Source organism: Stenella coeruleoalba, assembly GCF_951394435.1.
Source record: "Stenella coeruleoalba genome assembly, chromosome: 20".
NCBI lineage: Eukaryota > Metazoa > Chordata > Mammalia > Artiodactyla > Delphinidae > Stenella > Stenella coeruleoalba.
Window position 1 is genome coordinate 44,233,842 of NC_137166.1, and position 11,265 is coordinate 44,245,106.

The 11,265-nt window shown below is 38.0% G+C and overlaps 1 protein-coding gene across 4 annotated transcripts in view; it reads right to left on the reverse strand.

Moving 5' to 3' along the window:
* ZNF568 (zinc finger protein 568) overlaps window positions 1-11,251 on the reverse strand; it is a 45,306-nt gene extending 34,055 nt beyond the window's left edge. The window contains exons 1-5 of one of the 4 annotated variants that reach the window (XM_079906284.1): window positions 11,131-11,251; window positions 9,770-9,840; window positions 6,235-6,303; window positions 6,024-6,115; window positions 4,457-4,515 (exon numbers count right to left, since the gene is read on the reverse strand). In XM_079906284.1, coding sequence (XP_079762410.1) covers window positions 4,457-4,515; window positions 6,024-6,099 — 135 coding nt within the window. In that variant the 5' untranslated portion in view covers window positions 6,100-6,115; window positions 6,235-6,303; window positions 9,770-9,840; window positions 11,131-11,251. Of the gene's footprint in view, window positions 1-4,456; window positions 4,516-6,023; window positions 6,304-6,911; window positions 6,994-9,769; window positions 9,844-11,130 lie in introns of those variants that run through there. The other 3 variants (XM_079906286.1, XM_079906285.1, XM_079906287.1) reach the window with 3 other exon arrangements.
* Window positions 11,252-11,265: the final 14 nt, after the last annotated feature.

Here is an 11,265-nt window from a genome sequence, read left to right on the forward strand (position 1 = left end):
AAAAATTAGTAGCTTTGTGAAGCTGATTATATATATATATATATATATATATATATATATATATATATACTTTTTTTTTTTTTTTTTTTTTTTTGCGGTATGCTGGCCTCTCACTGTTGTGGCCTCTCCCGTCGCGGAGCACAGGCTCCGGACGTGCAGGCTCAGCGGCCATGGCTCACGGGCCCAGCTGCTCCGCGACATGTGGGATCTTCCCGGACCGGGGCACGAACCCATGTCCCCTGCATCGGCAGGCGGACTCTCAACCACTGTGCCACCAGGGAAGCCCTGATTATATATTTTTTTGAATTTGATAAATTATATTAATGGATTTCCTTAAATTGAAACATCTTTCTGATAGACAGAAAAAAATGTTTCACTCAATTCTTCTCCAATTACAGACAGTCCCCAACCTAAGGCAGTTTGACTTATGAATTTTCGACTTTACAATGGTGCAAAAGTGATACACACAGAAAACATAGATACCTTGAATTTTAAATTTTGATCTTTTCTCAGGCTAGCTTTATGTGGTATGATACTCTCTGGTGATGCCAGGCAGTGGCAGCAAGCCATAGCTCCCAGTCAGCCATGTGATGTCATAGGTAAACAACCAATACACCCTTACAACCATTCTATATTCATTCAACTGTTCTGTTTTTCGCTTTCAGTACAGTAGTCAATAAATCACATGAGATATTCAACACTTCATTATCAAATAGGCTTTGTGCTAGATGACTGAAGGCTAATGTAAGTGTTCTGAGCATATTTAAGGTAGGCTAAACTAAGCTATGATGTTTGGTAGGTTAGGTGTATTAAATGTATTTTCAATTTATGATATTTTCAAATTATAATGGTTTTATCAGGATGTAAGTCAGGAAGGTCTGTAGTCTACAATTCTTTGCAATTCCAATTAAAATCCCAACAGCGTTTTTTCCTTAGAGCTAGATAAACTGATTCTAAAATTCAAATGAAAGCATAGAGGTCCCAAAGTAGCTGAGGAAATTTTTTAAAACTAGAACATTTGTGTAGTGGGAAGTGGGGAAATGCCTGCCAAGCAAACAGGGTTATTATAAAGTTAAAGTATTTAAGACAATGTAAACACATACACACACACACGCACACACACACACACACACACACAGAGCATAGTACTGGTATAGATGTAGACAAACAGATTAAAGAAACAGAACAAAGAGCCTAGAAACAATTAAGCATGTATATTATAAAGGTGGCATCACAAAGTAAAGATCTATTTAACAAATGGTATTGGAACACTGGTTGCCTACATGCAAAAATAATTTTACTGATATAATTATCAGCAAATTCCTACCTTGGACCAATTACAAAATTGAATTCCAGTTGGATCAAAAACTAAATATGAAAAGCAAATCTTTGAAAAGAAACTATAACATAATAATTGGAAAGATATCTTATAAAATACCAACATTAGAAACTCATGAAAGAAGACTATTAAACATTAATGTTGCATATGTCATTTCAAAGAGGGCTTATGGGACCAAAACCAGGAGCTCTTAATGCTGTGACCAAAGACTGAAGTTCTCCATGGGATGTAATAGTCACTCAACAGTGCTATGTCTTCCTGAGGAGATACAAGATTTAACCACTTATATCCATGATTGCTGATACGGGAAAGTAAAAATAAATGTTTCCCAAGTTTAACAACAACAATAAAAATTAATGTTGCATATTAATTTTGACTGAATTATTACTGTATGCACAAACTTATCATATGCTAGATGAAACTACCCAAATTTAAAGTTTATATACAACAAAAGATACACGATAACATATAAGTGACAAATTAGAAGAAGATATCTGCATAAATCCTAATGCTGAAGCAGGCATTCTTAAAATCCCTTAATTTCAAGTAGAAAAAGGACTAACGGCATAAAATGGACAAATAATATGAACAGTCAATTGGCAAAATTTGCATTTCTTCACTCATGAGTGGATTTCCATTTGTACAGTATCATAAGAGTGTGGTCCTAGAGTCAGGTTGTATGGGTTTGAACCCTGGCTTTACTGCACACTTGATGCATGAATTTATGTAAGTTTCTTAATCTCTGTGCTTCACTTCCTTTCTCTATAAAAATGAAAATATCTACTTTACAAACTTCTGATAACGATTACATGAAATAAGCTACGTTAAGCTTATAGCACAATATACCTGGCACATAATAGGTACTCAATAAAGCTATTATACTTATTGCTGTAGAAGATTTTTCTAGCTGCTGTGTAGTCTATTCAAATATAAATAAAAGCTGCCGTGTAATATATTTACATCCATATTCTAGAATGAATGCCCAGAAACATAGGCAGTCCATTTCTGTTTGATAGTCCAGACCAAGATGTCTGGCTCTGGTGTCTGAAAGGAACTGAATGAAGTTTTTGAAAGCTAACAGAGTGTCCTATTTGTAGATCACAACTCCTTATCTCCAGCTTTTTACTTTATAAGGAAAATTCACATGTGAACTAATTATTTGGAATCCTCTCATAAAAGATGGTCATTACCCACTAATTCAAAATACACCTAAAAAATGTATCTACAAATCTGAATAGTCTGTTTCTTTGTGACATTTTTATTTTAAAATATTTATTGCCACTTCCATTTTTTCCAACTGCTTGCTCATGTTCTCCACCTAATTTTCTATTTTCTTAATTGTTGGTTTTTAAGAATTGTTAGTATATTTCTGCATATGTATTACAAAAACTGTTCCCAGTTTTGCCTTATTACAGTGTTTATGGTAGTTTCATTGAAGAGAAGGATTAATTTTGTGAACACAAATGAGGCATCTACTCTTTTATCTTATCAGTTTCATATGTTAAACTAAAAAAGTAGGTCAATGAATACAGCAAACACATTCAAAGACCTTTTCAGGTAGAAAGATTTATATAGCTAATAATTATTAACAATATTTATCATTTATGGGGCACTTACTATGTGCATTTAACCCTCCCAATATTCCTATGGGGTAAGTATTATTATTATCCCCATTTACAGATGATGTAACTAAGGACAAAGAGATTAAGAAACTTGCCCATAATCATGCACTTACTCTCACTGAGGCAAGATTTGAACCCAAGTCTATCTAGGCCCAGAAAACCACTCTGCCAAAAGGAGAAATAACTGGATAAGCCACACAATCATGTGGTCAATAGAAATGTGTGTGTGTTTCAGGATGGAAAAGATATGAGCTGAGGAAAAAGAGGTAGTGGAAAATATTTAAAATACAGGAGTGTGAGGGATTCCAGTGCTGGAAATGAAAAGAATCAACAGCAGAGGAAAGTGAGTCATTTTGTAAGAAGATGAAGAATACTGTATATTTTGAGACCATAAAAAAAGACGTGGAGAGTTATAGATACCAGAACTATAAAAAATTCTGCCACAGAATTTTAGTATATATTTTAGCTCAACTTAAAAAGTCTCAACTGAAAGAAATATATATGGAGGATCGTTTGAAAGAAGTACTCGATTTACTCTTCCCAATAATTCTAGTTTTTAATCTATGGCCAAGAAGGACTTTTAATAAACTGAGCTTAAAATCGTAAGAATTATGGAATTATTTTGGATTTCTTTTTGACCTAAGTGCCAATGAAAAGCTTTTTTCTGTCCTGAATTATAAGCTTTTTCCTCATAAGTAGTGCAAGTTATGGGATGAACTTTATGTCTCAGTTTGCTTTTGCTTCTCCAGATCGTATTCCAAAAAAAATTTTTTTAAGATTTTTTTTTTATGTGGACCATTTTTAAAGTCTTTAGTAAATTTGTTACAATATTACTTCTGTTTTATGTTTTGGTATTTTGGCCGTGAGAAATGTGGGATCTCAGCTCCCTGACCAGGGATTGAACCCTCACCCCCTGCATTGGTAGGCAAAGTCTTAACCACTGGACTGCCACGGAAGTCCCTCTAATTTGAACTTAAGTTTTATAATCCTGTATGGACCTGTTTCTGCATAGCCACATGTCAAATTTCCCCAGGTTCTGACCTTCTAGCTGTATTTTTCCTCACCTTGATTTTTGATTTAGTTTTTTCCAACTTACTGGTAGGTTAAGGTAACCCACTGCAACTGCATTGTAAAATAATGCAGGAAACAAATAAATGCTTAAAACATACAAGAAGGGACTTCCATGGTGGCACAGTGGTTAAGAATCTGCCTGCCAATGCAGGGGAGACGGGTTGGAGCCCTGGTCCGGGAGGATCCCACATGCCGTGGAGCAACTAAGCCCGTGCACCACAACTACTGAGCCTGTGTGCTGCAACTACTGAAGCCTGCATGCCTAGAGGCTGTGCTACACAACAAGAGAAGCCACTGCAATGAGAAGCCCGTGCACCACAACGAAGAATAGCCCCTGCTCGCTGCAACTAGAAAAAGCCTGCACACAGCAACGAAGATCCAACGCAGCCAAAAATAAATAAATTTAAAAAAAAACACAACGTACAAGAGAACTGGTCATATCCTCTTCTTCCTTGAAAAGGGCAGAATCTGGAGAACACCAAGCTGAGGAAAGAGAAATAAAAATCTGTTTACTTCAGAGCCCCAGATAAAGGACTAGAGAAATCTTCAGCATCAGCTGTAAGATCACCTATAATGATCCTCAGAGCTTTGAGAAATATTAACCACCACCAGGCTACAGAGACACTGAAATGTACATAGATGGCTTGTAATTTAATCATATAGAGTTCTATGGGAATTTCTGGAGGGCTAAGTCTAGGGTGCCCAATGAATCTATTTCCCTAGTTTCCTGCTATTTTATTCCTAATAGGAGATTTTTTAAGTACATAATAATAAATACCACAAAGATTTAAGGATTAAATTATTTATGAAGCACTGTAAAGAATTTGGAAAAAACTTTAATCAGAGACAGGTTACAGGCATTGTGGAACATTCGTATGATGGAATGAAATGCAGTTATAATTCTAAAGACATTTTAAAATAACTTAATTGACTTATTTTTTACCCTAAAAAATTCAGGGCCTTCAGGTTAAAAATGGAAGACTGAATACTTGCATTTATTTCTGCTCTCTCTGAAACACAACCAAAACGAAAGAAACAATCTCACAAGGACAAAGAATACAGAAGATTTTAGCGGGAAAGAGATGTCAACAAAATTCTGAAAGATAGAGAGCAAATGACTGGTTTCTAACTTAGAGAAAGATGAAGCTTAAGCGAGGGTGGGGAAACCACGGCAGAACACTTGAAAGGCTCAGGAATGGAGGTATTAGGTACTTTTACAGGCAGGAGTTTGGGGTGGGGCTGAAAAACAGGGAACTACATACAAGGTGGGGTTGAAGCAATGTAGAGAAAATAAGGGAATTAAGTAAAAGCTGTCAGATTGAAAGATGAAGTGTTCTCCTCAACTTTTTTCCTTTCTTTGCCTCCCAAAAGCAGGAATCCTGGCTTATACTCCTCAAACAATCTAGGACTTCTTGCTGGGAAAACTGACTAGCTCAAAAGAAAATGCATACAGATGCTGACATTTGGTCAACCTTCAACCTCGAACAAAACACCATATTAGAAAGAAGGGCAAGGAGAAGAGTGGGTGGGAGTCAGGGTGGGGTGAGGGTGATGAGGAAGGGGTTAGATAGAAAAGAGAGATAAATCTTCATTTCTACTGTCAAAAGTCAATAGGAAATATCTAAAACTGAAATCAAACATTAGCAGTATGAGGATGTTATTCAGGAAAGCAAAGATGAATACCAGAATATCCAGAAAAAAATGTTCCAAGTAATTGCCTATGGGTAGTGGGAACAGGGTATGGGAAGGAATGGAACAGGAAACATTTGTTTACAATTATATATTTAACAGCACTTTTTAAAAAATCTAAATGCATATAAGAAAAATAGGAATTATATTAAAAATTTGTTTTAAAAAACAGTTGTCAAGTGAATAAAAAACAAACGTCAACACAGTCAATAACTTGTGAACTTTCTTGGTAGGAGTACTGAACTTCCTAACTCTTTTTACAGACTCTCTCCTAAACTCTGCCCATCTCTGAGCCACCTCACCTGTCCCTTCCATCATCTGGGTCAAATGCTCCATTGTCACACAGCTACTGCTGATCTCTGAAGGTTGAGATGTCATTCAGGCCTTTCCCACTCTAAACAGAGGGGTTAAGATAGGGTGCACGTCTAGCAATTCCAGGGTCCACTCTATCTCAGGACTCCCCAGCTTCGAGGGAAGGTCTCAGATCAGGAGGTCTCCTTCCATGATAGATACCTGCTCTTCACTGTTCTTTATCCTCACATCACAGATCTGTCTTATCTTTGTGGAGCCAGGACCTGTGGGCTTATGATATAAATCCAATTTACCTGATGTCTTCTCACTGGATCCCTATGGGAACCAGCCTCCAAGGTGGCCCCCAATGATCATTGTCTTCTGGTATTCATGTCTTTCATACACCCCTCCCACACTGAATAGAGTTGACCTGCATAACCAATAGGATCTTGCAGAAATGACAGTGTGACTTCCAAGGTTAGATCATAAAAGATATGGTTTCTGTCTTGCACATTTTTGAATCACGCACTTTGAAGGAAGCCAGCCACCATGCCACGAAGACACTCAACAAGCCTTAGGAAGAGGCTTGTGCCAGCAGCCAACACCAATTTGCCAGCCATCTTGGAAGCAAATCCTCCTGTCCCCATTAGCCTTCTGATGACTGCAGCCCTGCCAGCAATTGACTGAAACTTCATGAAATATCTGAGCCAGAATACCCAGCTAAGTCACTCTCCACTCCCCAAAAACTGAGATAATAAATGTTTATTGTTGTTTAATATGTTTATTGTTGTTTAAGCCACTAAATTTTGAGGTACCTTATTACACAGTAATAGATAATTAATACAGTCCCAAACAATTAGCTTCCTTGCTTGTAATTCACAGTCCCTGGAGTCACTGACCAGAGATGCTGAGACAGCAGGAGTCTGGAAGAAAACTCAAAGACTCAGCAACTCAGGTTGAACCAATAGAAACACCAAGAGTCTAGAAACAAAGTGAATACAATAGTGATGTTCACATAATATCTGCTCCTCAAATATCTTTTGTGAGCATAAAGATGTAGGCCTGATGCAGTAACAGATATAAAGCTGAGTCAAAAAACATTCAGATTTTCATCAACCCCAGATCTAGTGTGAAAGAGAGGTGCATTAAAAGTCCAGCTATTCCATTTCCTATCTATCTTGACAACTGAGATAAACAAGAGTTGTAACCCAGAGTTCCCATACTCATCATTTGAAATGAGAATTATACTCATGTCACAGTGACATTGTCACATGACATTAATTTATCATCTATGGTGAAAAAAATGATACACAAGAGAGTAGACTAATCCTTACTCTGAATGACAGAAAAGAAATAATAAAACAGAAAACATTCAATTATAATAAATTTTGAGAAGTGTTATGCTTGGGATATACTCCTACTGTCCCTCACACAGTTTCTATTTTTTTTTGAATGGCAATTATCACTAATAAATTATATAATTTATCATGCATATTGTCTTTCCACCCCCTCATATAAAATACATGAAAACAGGGATTTATTTTTGTCTTTTTGCCACTGATAGTAGGTGCCCAAAAAATATGTTGATAAACTGGTATACCCACTAGGGAAAACAGTATGGCAGTCAAAAAATTAAGAATAGAATTACTATATGATCCATAAATTCCACTTGTGGATATATACCTAAAAGAACTGAAAGCAAACAGGTATTTGTACACACGTTTGTAGCAGCATTATTTGCAATAGTCAAAAGAAACAATCTAATTGTCCATTGACAGATAAATGGATAAACAAAATGTGGTATATACAATCAATGAAATATTATTCAGCCTTAACAAGGAAGAAAATTCTGACACATGCTTTAACATGGATGAACCTTGAGGACATTATGCTACGTTAAATAAACCAGTCACAAAAGGACAAATACTGTAAGATCTGGTACACAGAGTACATAATGAGGTAAAGTCAAATTCATAGGGGCAGAAAGTAGAATGGTGGTTGTCTGGAGCTGGGGGACTGAAGGAATGCGGAGTTATTGTTTAATGGGTACAGTTTGTTTTGCAAGGTAAAAAGAGTTCTATGGATAAACAGATGGTGATGGTGGCACAACCATGATGGATGTAATGCCACTGAACTGAACACTTAAAAATGGTTGGTAAGATGGTAAAATTTTTGTGTATTTTTTTTGCCTTTATTGAGGTATATCTGATACACAAAAAACTGCACAAATCTAATGTATATATCCTGATCAGTTTGGATATATGCATACATCTGTTAATACCAGTACCATAACCAAGGTACTAAACATATCCATCACCTCCAAAAACTTCCTTGTGTTTTGTGGTTTTTTTCCAGTAAGAACAGCTAACACGAGATCTACTCTCAACGTATTTTAAAGTGCATAATACCACTTTGTTAATATAGATACTATGTTGTACAGGGCTCTAGAACTTATTCATCTTACATAACAGAAACTTTGTACCCACTGGAAAACAATTCCCCATTTCCCTCTCTCCCAGCCCCTGGCAACCACCATTCTACTCTCTGCTTCTTTGAGTCTGATTATTTTCAATACCTCATGTAAAAGAATCATGTAGTATTTGTCCTGTAACTGGCTTATTTCATTTAGCATAATGTCCTAAAGGTTCATCCATGTTGTCACAAATGGCAGGATTTCCTTCTTTCTTAAGGCTGAATAATATTCCAATGTACATATATGCCACATTTTCTCTACCCACTCATCTGTTAATGGATAGATGTTTCCATATCTTGGCTATTGTGAATATTGTTGCAATGAACATAGGGGTACAGATATTATGATAGCAAATTTTATGTCATGTGATGTTATCTCTATTTTACCACAATTAAAAAAATACACACACATAGAGTGTACCCTTGAACAATATGGGTTTGAACAGCGTGGGTCCACTTACAGGCAGATTTCTTTTTCAGTAAATACATACTACAGTACTACTACACGATTTGAGGTTGGTTGAATCTGCAGGTGCAGAACCTAGGATACAGAGGGCCAACTGTAAAGTTCTACTTAGATTTTTGACTGTAAGGTAAGGGGTGAGGAGGGAATCAGACCCCCACGTTGTTCAAAGGTCAGCTGTACATATTGAGCAAATGAATAAATACTAATTTGGGGTAATTAAAATTAGAAGAAAGCAAAATATCAGATAAGAATAACATAGAAATGGGTGGGTAGTTTGGAGTTGGCAAGTGTTCTAAAATCTTAAGTTAGGGTTTTGTTAAACATGCATGTTAAAAATTCAAGGATAAGAGGGCTTCACTGGTGGCACAGTGGTTAAGAATCTGCCTGACAATGCAGGAGACACGGGTTCGAGCCCTGGTCCAGGAAGATCCCACACGTCACGGAGCAACTAGGCCCATGCACCACAACTACTGAGCCTGCGCTCTACAGCCCACAAGCCAAAACTACTGAAGCCCGCATGCCCTAGAGCCCGTTCTCTGAGACAAGAGAAGCCACTGCAATGAGAAGCCCGCGCACCACACAACAAAGAGCAGCCCCCGCTCACCACAACTAGAGAAAGCCCACGCGCAGAAACAAAGACCCAACACAGCCAAAAATTAATTAATTAATTAATTTTTTAAAAATTCAAGGATAAGAAACCAAAGCATTGGAGAAAGAAATGGGGATAAGGTAAACCTGCACAATAAAAAAGAAGGCATAATAGAACATAAAACAAATTTTTATCAGCAATCACAATAAATGTAAATGAATTAAACTCACCTATTAAAATAACAGTCAAACAGGATAAAAAGAGGAAAAGCCCAGCAATATGCTCTTAACAAGAGACAGACCTGAAGTATAAAGACATAAAGGGAAGGGGTTGTAAAATGAAATTCCTGGAAAATACAATAACAAAACACGAAAAGCAATATTATCAGACAAAAGAGAACATGGACCAAAAGACATTCACCAGGATAAAGAGGCATGTTTCTTAATGTCGTAGATTGGAATCTTGGTCCCAATGTTTCACCCCCTTCTAAGAGGATTACATATTCACACTTTTTGCCATTTAACTTTGCCTTGCCTTCTGACTGCGTGTAATTAATGTTACACTTAGGCACCTGAATAGCTCTGGCTAACCTAATATTAGTATACTTGGGAGCAGAGGTTTTTAAGGGTGTTTTTATGATCAGTCTTGCACTCTGGTGATCCACCAGGAGAAGAACACGTCCTGGTAACCACTGTCCTTTTAGGCTGAGCTGCAGAAAGAACACACGTGGAGCAGGTTTGAATCGATTCTGCAGTCCAGCCACCCAGGCAAGCCCAGCCTAGATAAGCTGAACACAGAACCTGCAAACCTGTGAACAGGAAAATAAATGTTTGCTGTTTCATGCCACTGAGTTTAAGAGTGGTTTGTTAGGCAGCATTATTATGATTACAATAACTAATACATATAATAACAGAAGACACAGGAAGATTAAATAATAAAACTGGAAAAGATCACCAAGGGAAACTGGAGAGCAACAGAACCGGGCCAAGAACGGCTGGGGGGAAAAAAGGGCAGCAAAGGGGACTAAGAAAGAGTAGCCAGTGGGGAGGAAAGACCACGTGAAACCAAATACAGAAAATTTTTTCAAGCAGTTACCAACTATACCAAAGGCTACACAAAAGTCAAATGTGGTAAGACAAGAACCACTACACATATCACAATTGCAAACACCTCCACACTCACACACACTGCACATCTACCTGACAACCAGAGACAACACCACACACGTTATCATAAATCACAGACAATTACAAACATCACCATGACAAAAATATCCCATCACAATTACTCCACCACACTCAACACAACCACACCCCCATCACTGTCGCATCATCACAATCACATACACACAGGATCACAACCTCACAGACCATCATAATCACACACACACTAACTCTCCACCAGTTTCTTGTTCTAACAACTCCAGCCACGCTCCAGGAGCGTACTCCCACCCCGAGCACTCTGCACTGCCACTACTCCAGATCCCCGGGGCCTCCTTAAAGGCTCCGCCCCGTCAGCAGCGCGCGCTGGTTCAGCCCAGATTGCTTGAGGCTCTCCTTCAAGTCCCGCTCCGGGGACGCGGTAGCGTCACCTGCCGGAAACGCCCGAGTGCGCATCTAGCGCGCAGTTTCTGGGAGGCTGGGTGAAGGTGACACGCACGACGGCCCGGGCCAGGTGCCGGTAATGCCGAACCAACCCTCCGCGCCCGCCTCCCAACGGAAGTTCC